At 40.0% G+C, this 21,853-nt stretch overlaps 1 protein-coding gene across 1 annotated transcript in view; it reads right to left on the bottom strand.

Moving 5' to 3' along the window:
- Positions 1–21,122, bottom strand: part of uggt2 (UDP-glucose glycoprotein glucosyltransferase 2) — a 50,731-nt gene extending 29,609 nt beyond the window's left edge. The window contains exons 1-26 of the mRNA XM_083921372.1: positions 21,045–21,122; positions 20,503–20,653; positions 19,528–19,610; positions 19,263–19,393; positions 17,415–17,527; positions 17,052–17,229; positions 15,509–15,605; positions 15,358–15,430; positions 15,095–15,195; positions 14,685–14,784; positions 14,198–14,258; positions 13,818–13,909; positions 13,493–13,643; positions 12,580–12,699; positions 12,129–12,214; positions 11,865–12,000; positions 11,464–11,595; positions 10,607–10,771; positions 9,471–9,594; positions 9,298–9,396; positions 7,779–7,873; positions 6,618–6,824; positions 4,308–4,439; positions 3,568–3,698; positions 3,154–3,249; positions 2,830–2,932 (exon numbers count right to left, since the gene is read on the bottom strand). Of these exons, the coding sequence (XP_083777498.1) occupies positions 2,830–2,932; positions 3,154–3,249; positions 3,568–3,698; positions 4,308–4,439; positions 6,618–6,824; positions 7,779–7,873; positions 9,298–9,396; positions 9,471–9,594; positions 10,607–10,771; positions 11,464–11,595; positions 11,865–12,000; positions 12,129–12,214; positions 12,580–12,699; positions 13,493–13,643; positions 13,818–13,909; positions 14,198–14,258; positions 14,685–14,784; positions 15,095–15,195; positions 15,358–15,430; positions 15,509–15,605; positions 17,052–17,229; positions 17,415–17,527; positions 19,263–19,393; positions 19,528–19,610; positions 20,503–20,627 (2,931 nt within the window). The 5' untranslated portion in view covers positions 20,628–20,653; positions 21,045–21,122. The remainder of the gene's footprint in view (positions 1–2,829; positions 2,933–3,153; positions 3,250–3,567; positions 3,699–4,307; positions 4,440–6,617; positions 6,825–7,778; positions 7,874–9,297; positions 9,397–9,470; positions 9,595–10,606; positions 10,772–11,463; positions 11,596–11,864; positions 12,001–12,128; positions 12,215–12,579; positions 12,700–13,492; positions 13,644–13,817; positions 13,910–14,197; positions 14,259–14,684; positions 14,785–15,094; positions 15,196–15,357; positions 15,431–15,508; positions 15,606–17,051; positions 17,230–17,414; positions 17,528–19,262; positions 19,394–19,527; positions 19,611–20,502; positions 20,654–21,044) is intronic.
- Positions 21,123–21,853: the final 731 nt, after the last annotated feature.

Genomic DNA, 21,853 nt, shown 5'->3' with positions numbered 1-21,853 from the left:
AAATGTTTTATCATTGGTTCATTTTTACAGTTTAATAACTTAGTTTTGTATAATTTCATTTACAAATGTTTTATCACTGGTTCATTTTTATCACATGCTAAAAGATTAACGTGAAGAAATCAATGCAGCCGTTGCTCGCGCCCAGCGCAGTCGCCCATTATCTATGTATGTCAAAACAGAGGCCATGGGGACTATGCAGGACTTTTCTCCTCCACAGAATGATGAGATGATCAAGAATGATTACATGATGACGAAATGAAGGCCGGAGGTTTTTCACCTGCATGAGCGGCGGATGGCGAATTGATTTCTAACAATAATACTTTAATGAGGGTTAAAACCCTCACAGGAGGGATATGTGGAAGAAAACATGATTGAGAAAGTGAATAAAAGGCCGAGGTCACCGTGTACTGGGGACATAAACCTGATAAGCACATTCTGTTTAGAAAACAATAGAACTGTATTTGGGCATGATGACGTCTGGACACCACTGATTGCAAATGTACTGAGTGTGTATTGGAAAAACCCGACGGGGCATGAAAACGTTGTCAGCCTCATTATAAGACGGGAAGTTCTGTTAAGAGGACTTGGAATTTTGGTATTGTGACTCTTGGAACTTTGATGAGTGTATCAAACCTTGATTCAATAAATTCTCCTTGATTGCTGTGAGACCTCTCTGCTGAGTCCTTCTTGTAGACCTTACTATTTTTATAATACATTGTTCTACCATTGTTTCGATCGCCGGTGATCAGCTGATCATTAATAAAGCAGCCGCTTCCTCTAAGTGAGAAATACAGGATAGTTGTAGTTTGATTTAAGGTGGCCCGTATCACTCACGTCAACTTATGTACAAGTAACATGAAAGAAAACACTCCACCTTATGTGTAAATGGGGGGGAGAGAGAGAGAGAGAGAGAGAGAGAGAGAGAGAGAGAGAGAGAGAGAGAGAGACAGACAGACAGACAGACAGGCAGGCAGAGAGAGAGAGAGAGAGAGAGAGAGAGGTGCGGAGCATGCAGCAACCATAGGTCGGAAATTCTATCTGTGCACAGATCATTTTTTTGCGCTGTGTTCTTTTACACCACTGGATAAAAGTGTCTACTCTACTTCACAGTGTTGTTGTGGCATCTGTTCTACCACACGTCACATCCCACTGAGAGCTACATCTAATCAGCAATCGGGTAAATCTCAGGGGACAAAAGAGGCCCTGCTCTCCGACAGTCCTACTCAAACAGCCTCCTAAGCGGCTCACATGCAAATTAGGGGCGTTTTTGGCGAGATAGACCCGCCTCATTCAGGGTAGTCGACCATAGTGGAAACGCACCTACAGTGACCATGAACGTGACAAGATGGAGGCTCTCAAAAAAACAGGCTTGCCTGCAATTACATCTTACCACCACAGATGCCGCTAGAAACAAGGCATCTCAAATCTTATGGAGTACAACTTTAATATAATTGGCCAGCATATGCCCAGCCTTATCACCCTCTTCAAAATGTTGTATTTATATTAAAGATGAGAAAGTTTGAGCAGATTATCATCATTCTATCTCCAAAGTTGTTCTTGGCCCCCTTCACCTCCCTCTCAAGGACAAGTAGCTCTGCTGCCTGCTCTTACTTTTTATGGGAGGCATATTGAATTACAAATTCCCTAAGAAAGGTAAAAACTGGAACTAAATCGCCATCTTTGTGATTTACCTGTAATGCCAAGGGGCAGCATATGAAGAGTTGCCTCTGCATGATGGGATACTAAAATGGACCCAATGTCACATGAAGTAGTGTATGAGTGGAGAGAATGGGAGATCAAGAAATAATCTATCCTAGTATAGACGAACAGAAAGTGTAATTCCTACAAGTGGGATTCAATAGTCTCCATACATTAACCAGGCCTACTGTAAGTCTTTACAAATGTTGTTCAAAATGTCAACAGCCCTGCAGATTTTTAAAGTTGGAGGTGTTGCTATGGTCATAAACATAGTCAATCAGCCTCTCCTAGAATAAAAGGTGACCTTTCAGTTTCAATAATAACCAATCTTCCATTATCATATGTAAAGATTTTATTGCTCTTGAACTGTAAGCCAACAGAATAAAAGACTTGCCCCACCCAGTCCCTGCATTCTCTAGTTCTGAGTGTGTCTCCTGAAGGAAGAAAGCTATTGTTCAGCATTAACAATGTTCATAAAACAAACTAACCACGACACATGATCACAGCATCATGAACATACCCGACTTAAAACACACGCTGCATATCAAATCAAGGGCTTCCTAACAGCCATCCACCAGGGGGTGAGAGATGTTTTGGCTTCACGTTTGGGGAGCTGCAGCGGCAGCCTGCTGTGAAAAATGTGGCAGAATGTGGCGGCTGAGGTCCAGAGTAGAAGAGTAATATACAGCAGAGAGCAGACGGGCAAAACGATAATCAAATGTCTGCAGCAGAAGGCAAGGAGCTAGTCCCTTTTAGGTACAATTTTATTTATTTTTTGCTTCCAGGAGAAGCACTGTGAATAAGATCTTATTTTGATAGAAAGATTTGTAGATTAACAGGAATGTAGCACAACATGGAAGTGACAGCAGAACTGTTTATTTTAATGTGAAAGTGCAATAAAAAAAGACTTTGTTCCTAAAATCAATGAATAATCGTGATCTCAATAATTGTGGTTATTATTATGGCCATACTCATGCAGCCCTAGCATCATGTGAGGATAAAAAACAGAAATCATTTGTCAGAACTCTTGCACCTAGGCAAGCTGTTTCTGTACCCTTCCTTTCAGTGACAGTGATTTTGAAGTGTTAAGAGAAGAGAGGGAAAAAAATACAAGAGAAGAATACGGCTTACAATCAGTAGAGGGGACATCTTCTGTGCCTCCCTAGTGAGGGGGTCAACAATGGCCACAACATCATAGAACACTTCGTTTTCACGTGGGGAGAGATGGAGCACACTGGGGAGGAGAATAGCACACCAAAGCGGATTCAACAACACAAGGTTATACAACCCTTATTCAGCAGAACTAGAAATCAAAATATTTGCCTTTCTGCACTGCTTGAAATGATGGTGTAGCAATTTTTGGATCCATAATAACAAAAGGAGAATAAACACTTCCCTGGGAGACTGCAGAGCCAATAGGACGGTAAACAGTAAAGAAAAAAAAATGTTGCCCACCTGTGGCTGTCTTTGATTAAGTTGACATCTCTCCTGACTTCTCCTTTGGGGGCTGCAGTTAGAAGGGCATCAACTTTCATGACTAAGTCACTGGCACTAAGGTAAAAGAGGTGTAGTGGGGTCAGTCAATCCTTTATTAATGCTATTGTTATAGGAGACATGTTTAAACAGAGTTCACATCCTATAGCTTCATTAATCAATGAAGTCTACTGTACTTTTAAACTGAGAAACTGATTTTTTTGTTCTTTGTAATATATAATTATTATTATAATTTTTCTGTGGAAAGGTAACAGGTATTTTACATTATAACTTCTGCCATTACCCTCTAATAATGGGACAGCTCAAATGTTCACGCAGATTTCAAGAAAGTTGCAGTTTCCTTCGCATAACAACACAGAAAAATAAAAAACATACTGCTTTGGCTTCATCCCCATCGGTTTAACTTTGGCTTTGACTTTCTCTGCAGAACCGCTCAGTGTAATCTTCTCCAGCAAGTGGAAATCCTCCAGAGTGAATTCTTCCTGCTCTTCAAATGGACCGATGATCTAACACAAAGACAATAATGCTGTCAGAACACAACTGTTCTAATTCTTATTTCAGCATGTATTATTTACTACTTGCCAAGGGGCTGTTAAATGTAATGTGATTTTAACACAGTGTTTTCATCCACTTAAAGTCATGCTATTCAGTGACAGTGCCTGTTTTTCCCCCCTTTCTATTTTGGGAGTCTTGCCACTGCAGCAGAGGAACGTAAAATGATATTAATTGTTACTGCCATCTCAGAGGCTGGCCTCTTCATCCATGGCTGTCAGCATCACTGCTGCTGAGAAATCAGTCATCAGCTCTGTACACACACATAAAGTCAGCACGTACAGATTCACACAGACACACACGCACAGCACAGTTTGTGGCACCTCTGACCTTTGACAAACATTCATGCTGATTTGACAGTACTAAGGGAGCACTCTGAGAACACAAGTGCAGTGGCTTCAAGGATCCTCCTCCACTATACCAAAAACAGCAGAAACAATTAAATAATGCTCTGTCTTTATGACAGCATAATGTAGTCTCTTAAATCTAAAATTAAAAATTTTTCATGCAGAAATATATAGGTCAATATTCTGCAAATAATTAAGATGGTGAAGTCCACTTACCCTGCCGTTGCTGATCACTGCCCGCTGTCCAGGAATCAGTTTCAGGACGTCCCGACAAAACAGCTGCTGACTGCGAATAAAATCCACTTCCAGTGTGTTGAACTTTTTCTCAAAGGCATCTCCATCCATGCCCTAAAGCAGAATAACAAATGTTTAAGATAAATTGACTGCATTATTGGCTCACATTTGAATTTGCAATTTACTGCCAGGTCCAGTAGACTAGCTCAAGAACTTTTCCTGCCTTTAAAGCCTGTCCAAAGCAAAATCTGAGTGATGCATTGGCGTAAGGAATGATGTATGTCAGGCAAAAAAAAGTATTCACAACATCATTGATGCCTTGCATCGACAAAATCACTGCCGTTTTCAAACATGGAATATTTCAGCCAGAGGACTAAGCTTTCAAAAATGCATGTGTGAAAATTAGATTAATCGATTTGTAATTAATATAACAAACTCTTAATTAGGCCTCAGCCATTTTTGTCTGTAACAAATTAGGTGTGGGAGTGTGGAGAGGGTTTGTGGAGTCAGGTTATTAGTTTCTCCAACATCTCTCCTCGGGAGAACAGGTGAAATACCAATAATGTCAGCACAATCCAGTCAGCAAGTCTGTCTGGCAGCCAATAATAAACTCCTATCCCTTGACTCTGAGCCTCAACTCACACAGCCACCTCCTACCCATCTTTCCATTGCTATTTCTAGCCCATTCTCTCCCCGTTGTTAAAGGCTGGTATAATTGAAGGGCAGTTTGTTATGGTCCCAAATGAAAGATGTGCTGTATGACTTATTCCTGATGGAAGCGATGGGAGCTCACCTGTCAGCTGGTTTGTTGATTAGTGCCTGAGAATTTGTCTTCTTGTGTGTAATGCTGTGTGGGTGGATACTGCACACTGCAGCATGGAGAACACTAGTGGCTGTAAACTGCTTATAGCAGCAGAGTGATGGTCAGGCTTGGCTGAACATATGAAGCTAACACAACTATGAACGGTGAGCCGGAACTTGGCTTTTCATCAGGTTCTGGAGACCAGGTATCCACCAACACCTTTAACTTAAAGATTCAGCATGTGGAGCCTGCATTGTGCTGTCCCCTGTGACAGATCAAGTGGAACTGACAGGGAGTAGGTTGCTTGCCTTGGCATCCACAGGCTGTGGAGCATCATGCATGCTCTAAATGTATTCTGTTAGCTGATGTTCAGGAGGGGAATAAGAAGATGGGCTCATCAATCACTATTTTCCTTGACTGTGCACTCGAATCAAGACAGCAGTGGGAGTCACATCTCTATAAATGGCTGAATCCAACCTTTGTTTTCCTCAGTTTTGCCATTATGCTCATCAAATCTGGCTAAACATGCTAGCAATTATTATTATTATTACTATTAACACTAAAATTTAGCAGAAACACATGTCACAGATATTCCTTTCACTGAAACAACACAATCAAACATTCAAATAATCAAACCTAAAAAATCTATTTCACGCCAAAGTACTTTCAGGGATGGGTGATATGATGCTATATACCATGAGACACTATACATTTATCAGCTGTTAGAGCTTTTGACATAGTGTTTATATTTAGGTAGCTATTCCTCTAATATCTCTGGTTGTATTAGTCCATGGCAGGCAGTGTCGCAAATCAGTGAGCAAGACTGTTTTATGGCAGCATTGGATTTATAGGATCTTGCAGCAATGTGATGAAGTACATCAGGTACTGTACTTCTTACACTAGGGGTAGCCTAAAACAGACTAAACAGTGCGGAAATATGCAGAAGTAACTGACCACAATATACCATATATCAGTATCGTAATATAAAATGGCACATACCATGACAGAAGATTTTATCCATATCAGTGTCCACCCCTAATATCCATAAATAACTGTGAGGCATCTCATTTATCAATTTGATATGTTTTGTCACACAAACTATACTACGCCTTTGTTGGAACAGGAATTATCTGATGAAATAATGAGAAAACCGGACTATGAATGTGACCAGCTGCCGGTTAATATTTTGGACAGTATCAAAGAAGTACTGAGGTTGAATGCCCAGTCCAACTTACTGTAACTGCAATGCAGCCTTCAGGGCAGGTAAATTAGCAAAAAAAATATACAATAATGACAATTCAAGACTTTGACTAGTCTCATACGACAATATAATCAGAAGAAGAATGAAGAAGATATTGCAAAGCTGTATCAAAAACCTCAGGACACACTTTTTTATGTAATAAGGAAAAAGAAACTACAGAATCTAAATGGATTCCATTTGAAATATACAATTTGTAAATCTGATTATCTGACTGCATTCCCTCTTTTACCTGCATCAGTAAGTCCTTCATCTTGGCCCCTTGTTGAAGGAGCTGGCTGCTCTCCTCTCTCAGGAGTTTTTGCACAAACTCTGCTGCAGCCTTATTCTTCTGGGTAAGGAGAGAGGCCCAGATTGCCCTGTACAGCCCAGTGTTATCTTCGCTGGGCTTTCCACTGGGGTTATCTATCACCCCCACACGTACTCCAGGGTTGGCATTCTGCTCACACACACACACACACACACACACACACACACACACACACACACACACACACACACACACACACACACACACACACACACACACACACACACACACACACACACACACACACACACACACACACACACACACACACACACACACACACACACACACACACACACACACACACACACACACACACACACACACACACCAGTGACATAATTTGTATGAATATCACACATCACTGAACACTGGGAGAATAGAGTGTTGAATGCTTAAATGTAACAGTTAAGGTTTTTCTTATTCTGATTATTCTACCACCAAGGAATCTTTTCTCCTATGACAAAATTCCTGCTTGTTGTATTTCACTTTAACGATTACAATTATTGGCAATACAATGAATCTGTAGTGTATCAACTGTAAATATTTCTTTTTAGAGGCATCTATATAGATGACTTTGGAAAAGGGCACACATGCAGATGAAAATTATTTTGCAGAGTAAGTGTACTTAGATTTAGGTCATATGGGCCTGCCCGTATAATATGTGAAATACTATCTCAATGTACTTGAGCTTTTCTGTTTGGATGTGAGGTATAGATTTGCAGTTATGTAGCTGCAGAAACACGGGCAGCAAGATTTCTGTCAAAGAAAGGCAGAGTTGAAAAATGTTATTGATTGAGTCAACATTAATTTCTTTTAGAAAAAAAAATATAAAAAATGAAGGTGTGTGATATATTGTCAATACTACCTAAAACGATTTTCCACTGGTGTTGGGATTCTTGATTAATTTCAATACTATAAGATCAGTATTTATGCTTTTAACGCATAATAAACAACACACATTAACACGACATATATCAATTTGTAGATCACTGGTTCTCATTTGTGTTCCCTGATAGAAAGTAAATGCTGGGTTGAAAGAATGAGGAAAGCTGAACAGGACAGAGAGTAGATGATACTCACTACATGTTTCAGGGCATTGAACAACAGCTTTCTTCCTGAGACCTTCTCAAAGTCTCCGGCTATCCACATGGTTACAGCACTCATCCCATCCTCGTCTAAGGTAAAAGAGCAATCACTCTGTTTTACTCCACACTCTACATAGATACTATAATACATGGCATTTCAATTCAGCATTATTTTAAAATACATTCTGACCAGTCCACCCCATTGCCCGCTGTAATTTCCTGATGTTTGTACAACAAACTGCTATTCGATGAAAGTACTGGTTTCATTTTGAGCTAGTCAGTCAGTAAGTCAGAGCAGTAAGCTGGTCTGCTAGTCCACAGAGGGAGGATGGCAATCAGCCTCCTCAGCCTCACTGAGACAGCTACACTCGGGCCTGAGTGGTGAAATGCAGCTCTGACGACCATTTAGACTGTTGGCCGAAAGCCAGTCAGCAGACCCAGCAATTATCTCGCTGGAGGCACAGCCTGTCTGCTTTAACAAAGTTCAATTTCACACTTTCATAGATCAGTAAAGCAATGTAGGATTCGTTTTTGTTCAGATACTGCTCATTGTAAAGATTTTCAACGAGTAAATGCCAAATGCCTGTTCAACCAGATGGAGATGCTTGAAGAAGTAATTTCCTTTGATGCAAGGACATTTTCGTATATTTATACATATTCATTACTTTGAATATGTATACTTATATTCAAAGTAATGAAATATACAATCCATTAGTGAAAGACTCAGATTTCAATCACAGCAGAAAACTGCATGACTCCTACAAGAGGTCTGGACCACTCGTAAATTGTGTTCATACCCAAGAGGAAATTCAAAATACGAGAAAATCTGTGAATGCGTCAAGTTCTCCTAAATCACTCGTAATAGCCATTTAAGAACAAGCTGCTCGTACGAGTGGTTCTTTCATGACGGCCATTGTGTTACTTAAATAACTGAAATAAAATAGTGTGAATTCATCTGAAATTCTAATAATTAGGAAACCAATAAAATACATAATAATGACACACAGGCACCGCAAAGATGAAATTATCTTCCCGGCAGGGCTGAATGTTACAACGCAAATGTCCAATTCAGACAGTCAGTTTACCATGCCAACTCCCTCATACAAAGACCGTTTAATCTCTGAGTCAGTCCACATGTTAATACTGCCGTTGATTTTCAGTTGTATTCACAGAGAGCAGATGAGGGCTGTTGATGGCGTTTCTATCATGCTGCGGTCAACAGCAGTATAAAATAAACCTCCAGCGGTGAAGAAGAAGAAGACTGATTATACAAAGATGGCAATTAAAATGTCTAACTGGAGAGACGCTCAGATTTAGGAACTTCTGTCAGTAAGGACCAATACCAAAATAATCAGACATATTTAAAAAACAGCAAAAGAATTTAAAAACCAGCTCCATTGGGGTGGTGTTAGCCCATGTGGTGCGCTGCATGTGTGAAAGAGAAACTCCAGGGCAATCTCTGGACCTGATTCTCCTGACATAGTCCGGGTTCATATGTAAAACAAACTTCTTACCATTATTTGTAAAGTACTTCATTCTCTTAGCCATCACAGCTGTTTTGTCTCTGGAGTCATAGTATGAAAACATAGTTGTGTCCTCCCAGTCATCTATAACTGCAAAGCAAGAAAGAAAAAGTTATAGACAGTCAATTAATTATGGAAAATTTAAGAAGAGTAGCACAGGTCACCTGGGTTGGAAGTGAAGTCGAGGTACTTCCGGTCAGTGCTTAGAATAAGAGGGTTCATCCTGGGAACCACATTGGCCTGCTCCATTAGATAGTCCACCACATCTAAGCCCTCAGTCAACTGACCCTATGGGGAAAGGACAAAACAGATTAGAGTGAGTCCCTGAGAACATCAATCTGTAAGGAAATACTAGATCTTGTGTGCCTACTTTCTGAACAGCTAACAGTGAAGTGTAAACGTGTCAGGAAATGCCATAATATAGTAACCTCACTCTCGCCAGATGAATTTCCTTCTGCCTTGCTTCCCTCATCAATCTGGGATCCCTCAACTGTGAAGCGATTTCAGGAGGCTGGGCCTTATCAAAAATCCTTACATATGACTGGATAAACCACTTGTCCGTCATCTTTATTGACGTGCTACTTCAACCACTCAGGCTGACATCGTTTCCACCAACAAAAGCCTTTAGACCCATTCTCTGTTCTTTTAAAAAATAAATATTCACTAGATTGGACAACACGGATAAAATAGCAGCAACGATGTTGACGTCTGCCTCCTCGATGCGCGCCACCAAAGTTGTTTCTCTGCTACGTCACATAAAAACCCCGCCTGGCGGTCCTGATTGTCCTGACCATTTATTGCGGACCCTGAAATCACTTTGAAATGGAGCAAATCCAGATGGTTGAGTGGAGCTAGGCGGAGTCAGGACGGAAGCAAGGTGGTACGAAATTCATCTGGCGAGAGTAAGGTTAATAATATAGTGGGCCAGGAGAGAATATTTCTACACTATAAACTGTAAAACTATAAACTGCAATGTCCTGCTATCTAGCTTATCTAAATCAAAATAGATGCTGGCTATTAATCAATTAGCTGTTTTAAATATATACCACTGCTGCAATAAAGCATTATCTAACATAAAGCATATAGTTACCACAGGTGAGTATGTGAAATATTACTTGTATGCATACTATTAGCACGGGTGAACGGCCAATGTTGTAATTATCTAGGGTTTCTTTACGTCAATTCACGATATGTGTGTATAATAATTCAAAGGTTCTTCTCCTGGCATAAACAAGAGGTAGGTTTGGCAGGTTGAATATGAGGCACAAGTCTCTTTCCGTACAGATACTGTATGTCATACCATAAAAACAGCTCTCTGGAAGGCGGTGGTGGTATCCATTATGCGCTGCAGGAGGATGGTTTCCAGCTCATCTGGGTCCATTTCATCAGGACTCAAAGGGACTCCATTAAATAAAGCGAGTGGAAGGGCACCCAGGCCACTCTTTTTATAGAATAGGGCACCGTCCTGGAGCACACAAAACATGAATTGAATCCTTGGATGCTCCTACTTAATTTCTTTAAAGTGTAATTTCGGTGAAAAATCATCCCATGGTCTTCTTCGGCACTTACAAGCCATTTTGCGTATGTACTATTATCGGAGAAATCCGAGTCACTAACAGCCTAACAGCCGGATGTGGCTAACACTGATTAGCTCTGACAACCTCTGCAGTGGCATGATAAGAGTCCCTACACATAAAAAAAAGCATAAATGGGCTTCTTACTTTAGGACTGCATTTGGTAATCAACTTGAATAGACTTTACTATGAGAGGAGCTGGTACAAGGGCCAATACGCAAGTCTTTCGGATCCGGATTCGCTAGCTACATTGTTGGTGCTTTGTTTTATGTGCAGGGATACTGCAGAGGTTTGATGTTATTTTGAGCAATGTGAGTGGTTTAAAAAAGCTATTTTAATGGCATCATCGTAATGCCCCAAGCTAAGCAGTGTTAGCCACGTCCGGCTGTTAGCAACTCTACCGGATTTCTCCGTTAATAGTTCATACACGAAAAAAACTGTCTCGATGGCTTATTTGACGTATGTAAGTGTTGAAAAAGACCATGGGATGAATTTGTCCCGGAATTAAACTTTAAAGTAATAATTCTTACTTCCAATAAACAAAGAGAGAGAGATTCAAAGGAGAGCTATATTATTTCCTTACCTTTCTTTTTTCATCATACTCAGATTCTACCCCAAGAATCCTTTCAGCATTGGCTTTAGGGAATTTTCTCTTCAGGTAAGCAGAGACTGTATCAACAGACAGCGTCTCCCCAACATCTACTTTGCTGTACAACTGAAAGAGATTGGCAAGTCAGATCAGATTTGATCACTGTCTTCGGATCCCTGCGTCTGTCAATAAATCCCAAGCCTATTTGAAAGAGCTGATCCAACTGACTCATCTAGTTCAATAATGTCTCACACCACAGGAAAACAAGTAACAATAAAAAAAAAAAGACTTTTGAGGCACATATGAGAGATATGAGCTGGTGTGGAGTGTGCTTTAGTTAATCTTTAAGAAGTACTTACTAAAACAACAGAGATTTATACATGTGATATACTTACTGAGACCATGGACATCAGAGCCTGGGATAAATCATACTCGTCTGCAATGTAATTCAGCAGTCTGTAAAATCCAACCCCTGCATCTGTGAAGCCATCAATCTCATCTTCGGTGTTGACAACAAACACAAATCCAATTCTATAGAGCAGGGGCAAAAACAAATATTCAATTTACAGGTGAAATGAAAATAACTACCTGGTTAAGATTATAAATGCCAAATGGACGATATAAACAGCTGTGAATGTGTGAGAAATAACAGCACCAACCTCAGGGGGATCTTGTGCTTGTAAAAAAGCTCTGCTAGTTTTACCAGCTCAACACTTTCTTCCCGTACTGGATCTAGGAACAGCACCTAGATCAAGATCAAGAACAAAGGCATTACAATCAAATCTGAATCATAATACATTTACAAATACCCATTATCCTACTTGGACCATGGATGAATCAGCGCTCAGCAGATACAACAATACACCCAGACAGTTCCAATAATCAAAGGCGATGTCAAGTATTCAAAATGTACTCAAGATTCTCTTCTGCGAGAGTGTCTGACGTAAATGTTATGATTGGAAAACACCCCACAAAAACTAATCTAGTCTAGCAGAGAAGAGTCAGAAGCATCCAAAGAGTTTCATAGATCCATTACAATGGAGCCCTTTTCCAATTCTATTCCCTTTATCTCCACAACACTGTTGCATTTCTGGCTTTTAGGAGTCTCACCAGGTTGAAGAAATTCCGTCGGATTTGCCGTATGACTCCAGGAAAGGTGGCTCTGAGCAGCTCCTGTACACCCGTTGGCCAGCTGCGGTACACAGAGTCATTCTCTATGTCATTTATCCACTGGAAAGTGAATGAGAGGGCTTGTGTGAAAATTAGAGATTAAGTAATTCACTCAAGTACATAGTGTTACATTAGGTTACATTTGAATATTTAATCACAAAGTATAAAGGGTGTATAGATTCAACTTAAATGTGCTTTAACTGGAATAAACTTCCTCCTCAAAAAACAGGGAACTGCACAGCACATAAGTGAACAGTTCTGTGGTGAGAAATAGTCTGGATCTGATGTACATTTACGTGTACACTTGTTATGAAGCTCTACTACCACCATCAGTGAGCTATTAGTTTTGGCTTTTTATGATAAATGACCATAATTGCAAAATAATCCATGATTGCTGGCCAAACTGGCACTAACTGTGGTCTTTCTATCTGTAACTTATGGTACAAGACTCCCCACAGAGCAAAGGTTTCTCTCTCTCTCTCCCTCTCTCTCCCTCTCTCTCTCTCTCTCCCTCTCTCTCTCTCCCTCTCTCTCTCCCTCTCTCTCTCTCCCTCTCCCTCTCCCTCTCTCTCCCTCTCTCTCTCTCCATCTCTCTCCCTCTCTCCCTCTCTCTCCCTCTCCCTCTCTCCCTCTCCCTCTCGCCCTCTTGGTTGAATGTGGAAAGGCTTAAATTCTTAATTTCTTTGGCATTTTTACAGTACCTAGAATATTAAAACAGCCAGAGGGGGAAAAATGAAAAGTATGTAATTTGATAGCTTTTCTTGGATGAATTCCGAATTATTACCTGAAGTTTCTGGAAGTTTCACTGATACACTAATTCAAACCCTGGTACACAAAGAAGGACAGGACTCACCATTATTGCTGGATGTCTGATATCTATGGCGTAGCTGTCATCGACAGCATTCACAGGTAATCTCAGCAGCTTGCCCTGATGTTCTCCTTTTATGCCTAGGTTATGAAGCCCCTCCAAGACCCTGGCCTCTCCTCTGAGGATGTCTAAAATGCTGTAAATACAAAATCATAGATTATATGTACATATTAGCTATGTGGTAGTGGTTTTTCAGTGCACCAAACTCTGATTTTGTTGCAACAGGACACATTACCGAGCCAAAGCATAGGTCTGAGGCTTCCTGGGGAGAGAACAAGCAGCCCGCTGCTCGTTCCTGCTGGGTTCCTACCTGAAGGGGTTGTGAACGTCCAGATCAATGTGCAGTCCATTGATGAAGAGCTCCCCGTCTCCTGGGTGAACACCAATGGTCTCACTGAGGCGCTGAAAGAACAAGCTCTAAGTGTTAGTCGAATGCCAAAAGCAAGACATGAGCGATTCTACCATTAATGTCTGATCTTTAGACTAGAAAAGATTTGCACAGTGACTACAGGAGTAAGTAGAAGGGATAAAGCGTGCACAGAGACTAGGAGAAAATAAAATGTCACATTTAATGTTATGGAATTTATTTTAGATACAGATTAGAAACTCATTGTCTAAAATAAAACTTGTCGATTCCTAAGGATGTTATCCCTGCACGATCATGTGGAAACGCTGCTTATTATATCACACCTTTTGGTTCTCCTCAATTTCTTTTCTCATTTCCTGCTTTACAGCCACTCTTGTCAGTGATCTGTGGGAACAGTAAAACATGTACAGTCACCATCAGCTTTTACCACATCCCAAGCTGGCAGTAAAATGCCAGTTTTAATCTCCAAAAACCTGTGGGCTCTCAAGATGGTACATTTTCACTCAATTCCCTATAAACACAGACTCTTACTCAGCACTTTTTGGCATTACTACAAGCTGTCTGAGCCAAAAAAAAAAAGCAAACATCAAAAAGCTGATTAGATCTCTGTATTAAAGTTGTATTTATTGGGGATAATGTGCAAACAAATCGGTTTATAAAAGACATATTTCTTGAGCACTTTAATAACATTGTAGCCTAGATTCACTTATTGTAACGCAGAGGAGGGCTCCTAAAAAAATAGGGATTCTGGAACGGTTCTTAATGTGTTAGCCAGTCGGCCAGAAAGGGAAATAAGATGAATTTTCTGACCTGGCTCTGCTTGGAAAGTTCTGACTGAGGTCTTGCATGACCTTCAAAGCATCAAACTTGGGCACAGACATGATTCTTGCAGCTGCTTGGACACTAAGATCTGTGGAGATCAAATTATTAAACCATCAACATTTATCTACCGACCAATGCACATTATGTTCTGACAAATTAAATACATGCAAGGTCATCAAAGCACATTACATTTGATATGCTGTGTTAAAATGATTAACTGTTGTCACCTTTGTCTATTCAAAGGCGACAACACAAAATAAAAGCATCTCAAGCTACTAATGGTATAAAATGCAGTAAGTCGCATGGTAAAACAACCGAATTTCACATTGCAGTAATTCTACATCCCTGTATTGTTTTTATCCATCAATCATTGAACAAGTGAAACAGAAAACTGATACCTTGCATTTCCCACACTTTGAGAGGGACCATGTCGTTAGTGCTCTCCAGGAGATGTTTCCGAAGCTCGACGAGTTGCTCCTGGAGTTCAGGATGAGATTTTCTTAAGAGGAAAAAGAAAAGGAGGAGGAAAAAATTACAATCAAATGATTAATTCTATTTATCAAGTCACACAGAGTACATGATGCCCAGCAGCAATAACAGAAAATACAATACACTAAAAAGAACTTTATGGTTAATGGTGTGTCACATTTAAGCTACTTACTTTAATGTTCCAAAAACGAACCCTTGGACTTCATCAATATTTTCATCCTCAGCATTTGAAGCCATCTTTGAATCTAATACACAATATTTGTGGTTTATTGCCTTGGATGCAATAAGTCCAGCACAGAATGTTTGATAAGTCACAAACTGACCTTTTACTTTGGTGTCATCCACAGCTTTGTATTCTGTGCTTTTGATAGCCAGCTCGACTCCATAGCCAGATAAAAGCATCTTTCGAGGCTTTGGATCCTGCAAGCAGTGAGAAGCAGAGCAAAACTCTTCCGTCTATATTGCCACGGCATTTCTCCTACCTCACATATCATCCTGGACTGCAGGGAAAATATATGTATGCATATTTTGCCTCCCTGTCGTCTCTACATTGGACAACATGTGATGGGCTGAACTTAAATGTCAGAATGAACCTACTACATCTAAAAATGTATGTTATTCCTTGTTCTGAACAACAGTCTAGACAACAAAAGTGCTGTGATATTAATCATCAAAACTGCAGATCCATCCCATGGGGAGTGCTTTCTGCCTATACCAATATACCATACATGGCCAAAAGTATGTGGGTATCTGTTCAGACACATTATTTTCTCCATTCACAGACATTGGGAGTAGAGTAGGTCACACTGAAGAGCCTTTCAACGTGACACTGTGATAGGATGCCATTTTCCAAGTTAATCAGATTTCTGATCTGCTAGATATTACCACGGCATGCTCTAAGTGCTGGTGTTTAGGAAACAGAAATGCCTAGGAGCAACAACAGTTTAGCTGCACAGCGGTAGGCTGAAAAATTGTCGCCTGAAAGTTACTTGCGAATTGCAGAAATCACTACCTAGTTCCAGCAGGCCTCAGGAAGCAACATCAGTACATATTCTCAAATGATTTGGGGAAATTTCATGATATGTGTCTCCATGGCTGCAGCAGAAGCACACGACACATGCCTACCATCGCCATGTGCAATGCCAATCAACGGCTGGAGCAGCGTAAAGCGCACCAACTCTGGAGCAGCTACTTTTCCTCCGTTGCTGGAGCTCTCAGCAGCTATTTTTTTATTGTGAAAAACCATACTAAGACTGCAACTTCACTACTGGGGTCCCCCTGGAATCTGCTCTGGATCATATCCTCATCTTTCTGTACACCAAGTCACTGGGCTCTGCTATTCACTTATCCTACAACAGCTATGCAGATGACACATAATTAGTAATGTCCTTTCCACGGTCTGAAACCCAGGTGGCAGCACGAATCTCTGCATGCCTGGCTGACATCTCTCCATGGATTTCGACATAACACCTAAAGCTCAATCTACACAAAACTGAGAACAGGAAGCACATGGGCCCCCACAAACAGCAGCAGATTCACAGACATTCAACCTTGACACTTATGTCACTGAGATTCAAAGCACTGCCTCATGCTTTCAGGGGCACAATCAATATGTCTTTCACACCCACACTCTGCTTTTCTTCAACAGACATCTTCAAGAAAAGCACCTTTAGCCTATCCAAGGCATCTGAATCTCGATTAGTTTTTGAGTTTTAACTTAGATTTTGAGGAATCTACTAAAAGCAAAAATATGTCACTGTACTGTACAAGCAAAACTTAGATTAACAGAAACCCAAATTATTTGTTAAAAAAATTTGATCAGCCAAACATCACTTAAATATTTCTTCAAAAAGCATTGCTACTCACCACTACAAAATGTCGCAGCACATATATGATTGTACCCTCTCCAGCCTTCTCTGACAGCACCTTATGAAACGAGGTGAACTTCTTAGTTCCAATCTCAGCATAGAGGATCACAACTGGTACGTCTGTTTGATTGACCCCTGGATATGTGTGATCACTCTTGTATAAATATGGTTTTGGCCTGCAAACATTTGGAAAGGTTATTAAAGACATTTCAGAAATAAAAAGGTTTGTATCAAACACATTTGTATGTTCACGACAGGCAAAATAGAGCCAGTAAAATGATTTATTTAATAACAAAATAACTTTTCATCTTGTCCTGCTCTATGGATTAAGGTTTTTTTTGACAGTGCCATTCTGTGTTACCTGCCTGCAGCTGCCTTCAGGAGCTTCTTGATGTCTTTGGTACTGCAGCTATGTTGACCATGGATGGAGACAAAGGCAGGGCAAGCCCCAGGTGGAGGCTCATCACTGGCTATCTGTTAAAGAGCATGGAGGAGCGAAGGGATGTTCAATTAGACACTGGTCACAACATGATACTAACACTGCCCGAGATCTGGTGAAGAACCCTCACTCTTTAACATGGGCCACAGGAAATCACAGATAAATCAGTTACATGATTCATTTAGTCCCAATATTCTCCATCAATCACCCCAACTGTTTACACTGTGCAGCACAACCCTTCATAAGCCAATGCATCACTGTCACCACAATGAAACTCCTCATCATTGCTAAAACCATGACAATATATAATATTTCATAAGAGTCATCCCATATCAAATTTAGTCCACAGCTATCTGAGTAATATCCATTTAAAACTCATGTCCTATCAGTTTCCAAAAAAATCATCCACAGGTCTCAGCATGTACCTTTGTATAGGTTGTTACCTTGTATTCACTGTACTTACAGTATGCATGTAACGGTAATATAACACATATAAAATCTAAGAATCTTCATCACATGGAACGGTAAAAAAAAACATCTCACTACCACAATTTCACAAACGTAAGGAACGCTTGTAAAAAGAAAGAAATGTAAATCTCCTCTGAAACCGAACTGTCCATACAAACTCTTTATTGCAACGGTATCTCACCAACCTCAAATATCATTTTCGTTGACTGTTGGAAAAATATTCATATGTTGGTTAATTGTTTTGGCAGTAAGATAAAGCCGGATTTGACATTTATTAAATATTTGTCGGAAAGTTTTGACTGAATATGGAATAGGCACGTTGATAAGTGCATCTAAGAGAAATACAAAATAAGCTGTCTTATCGATTTTGATCACAAGCGCTAACTCTGAGTGTCACTGAATCAATTACAGGTAATTCACCTTACACATTTGAATTCTATTAGAAACCACAGCGATATACAAACTACTGTTGTGAGTTAATGAGTTTTTGATGTGTAGTATTTCACACAGTAGTCTGAGAATAATGACTGTCATCTAAAGATTGTGCCAAATAAATTGAGAAAAACTCTCCGTAAGGTCTGGAGAGCAGCCTGGGTCAAGTACAGAATGAATCGCCTCTAAAAAAAAATGGACCTGGCTCTCTTGCATATCGTAATTAGGGCTGGGTTTTAAAAAAATGATTTTCCAATTAAAACTGATCTTTATTCAACTGATCCGACGCCGATTCATGAAAAAACTAATTGGTATGATACCAATTGGTTTGGTATGATATGAAACTATGAAACCTAAGTAATTGGTACCAACCATGTCATGCCTGAGTGTTGAGAAGAGGGTAAAATAACACTCGAAATTTAGGCTACATTTTGGCAAGGAAAAATAATGGCATGGCCATTTTAAAGGGGTCCCTTTACCTCTGACCTCAAGGTATCTGAATAAAAATGTCACTCAATACTCACTGAGTGTAAAGTCTGTAAAGTTGCACTTTACTGTGTTGACTGCTGCAGTGTGTTCATGTTAAATACAAAATACATTAACGCAACTGATTCGGGGTCAATTCTCAATGTAATATTTTGAATAATGCACCAGGTTAGAGGGTACAATTTATAGCATTAGTTCTACGCAAACCTTTCATATACGAGCAAAATGAAAAAAAAAATGTAATCGATTTTGAATCAGAAATTGGGAATCGAATCATAATTAAATCAATTCAGGAAATCAGTGATGGTACCCAGCCCAAAATCATAAAGTTCTCAAGCTGCTCTTGAGAGGGTTTTGAAATAGGAATATTATTGTGAAACATACCTGCTGGGATGCATGAACAGCTGGTGAGTATGACCGTAGGGCCAGAGCAAATTTGAGGAGATTAACTTGTAGATCAGTGAGGAACTGGCCAGCCTTCTTGAGGATCAAGTTGTAGTATGAGCGCACAGACTCTGTGAGACATATCAACATTAGTAATATTGAGACATTTTAAAAGAAAAGCATGCCCGTTAAGGCGTCAAATTATTTACAGTCTATTTTAAGGTGTAAAAGTATTTACAGTCTATTTTTGTTTCAAGCAACATACCTCCTTGCTTGTATACAGTGAGCTCTTTCACAGTGTCAACAAACTGCCAGAATTTCTCATTCCCATCTTCTCCAATAAACTCGCTGAACAAGAGAAAATCGAAGTATTAGTCAACATGAGCCAGTAACCACAAGTAACCTCTTTCTGACTGCCTAACGATTACAGCTACAGACCACATAATCATTTTATATTTTCTGTCAATAATTGTGCCCAACTTGTCTCCAGTCATGGTTCCATGATGTCTGCTGTGAAGTATCACACAGCTTTACACATACCTTACAGGCTTGCAGTAGGTTTTGCTTACAATCAGAATATTTTCACACACACAAAAAAAAAAAAATCATATGTTGATGACCAACATTGCTGTTAACACCATAAAAAACAAGTTATAAAGAGTATTAACAACAAAATAACGTGTGGCTGCTATTTAGGCCAATTATGTATTGATACTAAAGTTATCATCCACTAAGGGGCACTTTGCGAAGGATTTTTCTTCCTCCAATGGATATACATTTTTTTACATTCATCAGTTGTTCCCAGCCACAACAATACGAGGCAACTGAAGAAAATGAAGTTCAAACAATCTGAATAATTTATCTATTTATTGTGGGGGCCATAGGTAACATCAAGGACAATGAGGCCATGTTTGTTGTATTTTTAATGTGAATTTGAGTGTTGAACGTGAACAACCTGCGGGGAGTTTGCACTCTACGGTCAAAAAATTACATTGTATTATATTTCATCTGCAGACTAGAACATCTCAGACTCAGTATATTTTGATTAGACCTCTTTAAAACAAAAAAGAAAGAAATGGCTCAGGTTCTATAAAACTTATACCTATGCTGTGTTTAATGTCAAGTTATTTTTTCCCTTGGGGGGCATTTAGGGTTCTTGGACTCCCGGCCCTGTTTGTTGCAGATTTCTGTTGCAGTAGAGTGCGAGATAGGCCTGATATAGATGTCCAGGGGTGAGTACCTTGTCTCCAAGAGGAAAGGCGTCATTGTCCACTTTGCCTTTAGACTGGCAGTGACGCCTTTGGGTGCAGATGTGACATTTTGTAGGTTCAGCAGCAGCAGGGACAGCAGTATAATGTTCCTCATTATTACCGGCGAGACGTGACATGAACCTACAGAGAGCAAACACCAACAATGACGTCAGTAGCGTTGAAGTTCTTCTGCCTCTTGAGAAGTGCCAGTCAGTGCCACGTAGCTACCGTACTAGAAGTTATGAACTAAACCACAACACCGGTGCACTTAGAGCAGGGTCAAAACCTTCAAAAACCCACAGTGCATCGATTCGGAAAGTTCTAGATACAAAATAATTACATTGTTGCCTAGACTTGCTTATTAAATAACCGAAGGTACGTTCAAGGGGGTCATAAAGCAAACTAAGTTACGTTAACTTAACGTTAGCTGTAAGGTTTGAAACGGCGGCACTCGCGCGATTTAACGAAAGGTCGTTTACTACAAATAAGACATGGCCGTTTGGCCCCGGTATTTCCAATAATATCACCTCACCCCGTCAGTGATGCTGACCGCTTCCATACAAAGCAAAGGGCTTCAGGTAGGTATTTTGGGCAGCTAACAGCTAACGTTCGTCGGTTGCCGGGGTAGCAGCGTATTGTGGTGACTCGCGCTGACCGTTATTCGTGACTGAAACAAGCGTTTAATTAAAAATAAATCGTGGTGTATTATCGTATTTACGGTAAAAACGTGTCGCTTTGTCTACATGGATATAATTGGTGACGGTGAGTGTAACGTTTAAAACCTGGTGGTAAAGTTGGGATTTATTCTGGCACAGCGGTAGACAGCTAAAGAGGCAGAGGCTGACGCTCAAACACTTTCCCCCCAAACACTGGAGCATGTTGCTGCGACAGCACTGTGCACTGAGTTAGTGTGTCATACAGTAGAGTTACAGCTGTATGGAGGATGCTGCCCGAGTATTTACAATGTTGCATTATGTTCTTAGTCAGTGTCAAGATGTAACAGATATAACTCACAGAATGTTATAACTTCACAAATTATAATAATAACAGCATTAATAATACTAGTTCATGTAGATGAAACAATTCAATTTTATTTATAGTGCCAAATCGTAACAATCTCAAGAGACTCTACATATAGAGTAGGTTTAAACCACATTATGACTTATTTATGATTTACAAAGACCCAAAAAGTCCTCCATATGCAGCAGCAAGTCGCAATATCTATAACAATGATAATAACAATAATATAACCAGCAATCCTGTGCACACAGTGGCGATGAAAACTGTCCTTTTAACAGACATGAACACTGAACAGACCCAGCTCTATAAAGGACAGCCATG

The sequence above is a fragment of the Echiichthys vipera genome, assembly GCF_963691815.1.
Source record: "Echiichthys vipera genome assembly, chromosome: 10".
NCBI lineage: Eukaryota > Metazoa > Chordata > Actinopteri > Perciformes > Trachinidae > Echiichthys > Echiichthys vipera.
Note: the sequence above shows the minus strand (reverse complement) of the source record. Positions and strands in the feature narration are given on the sequence as shown.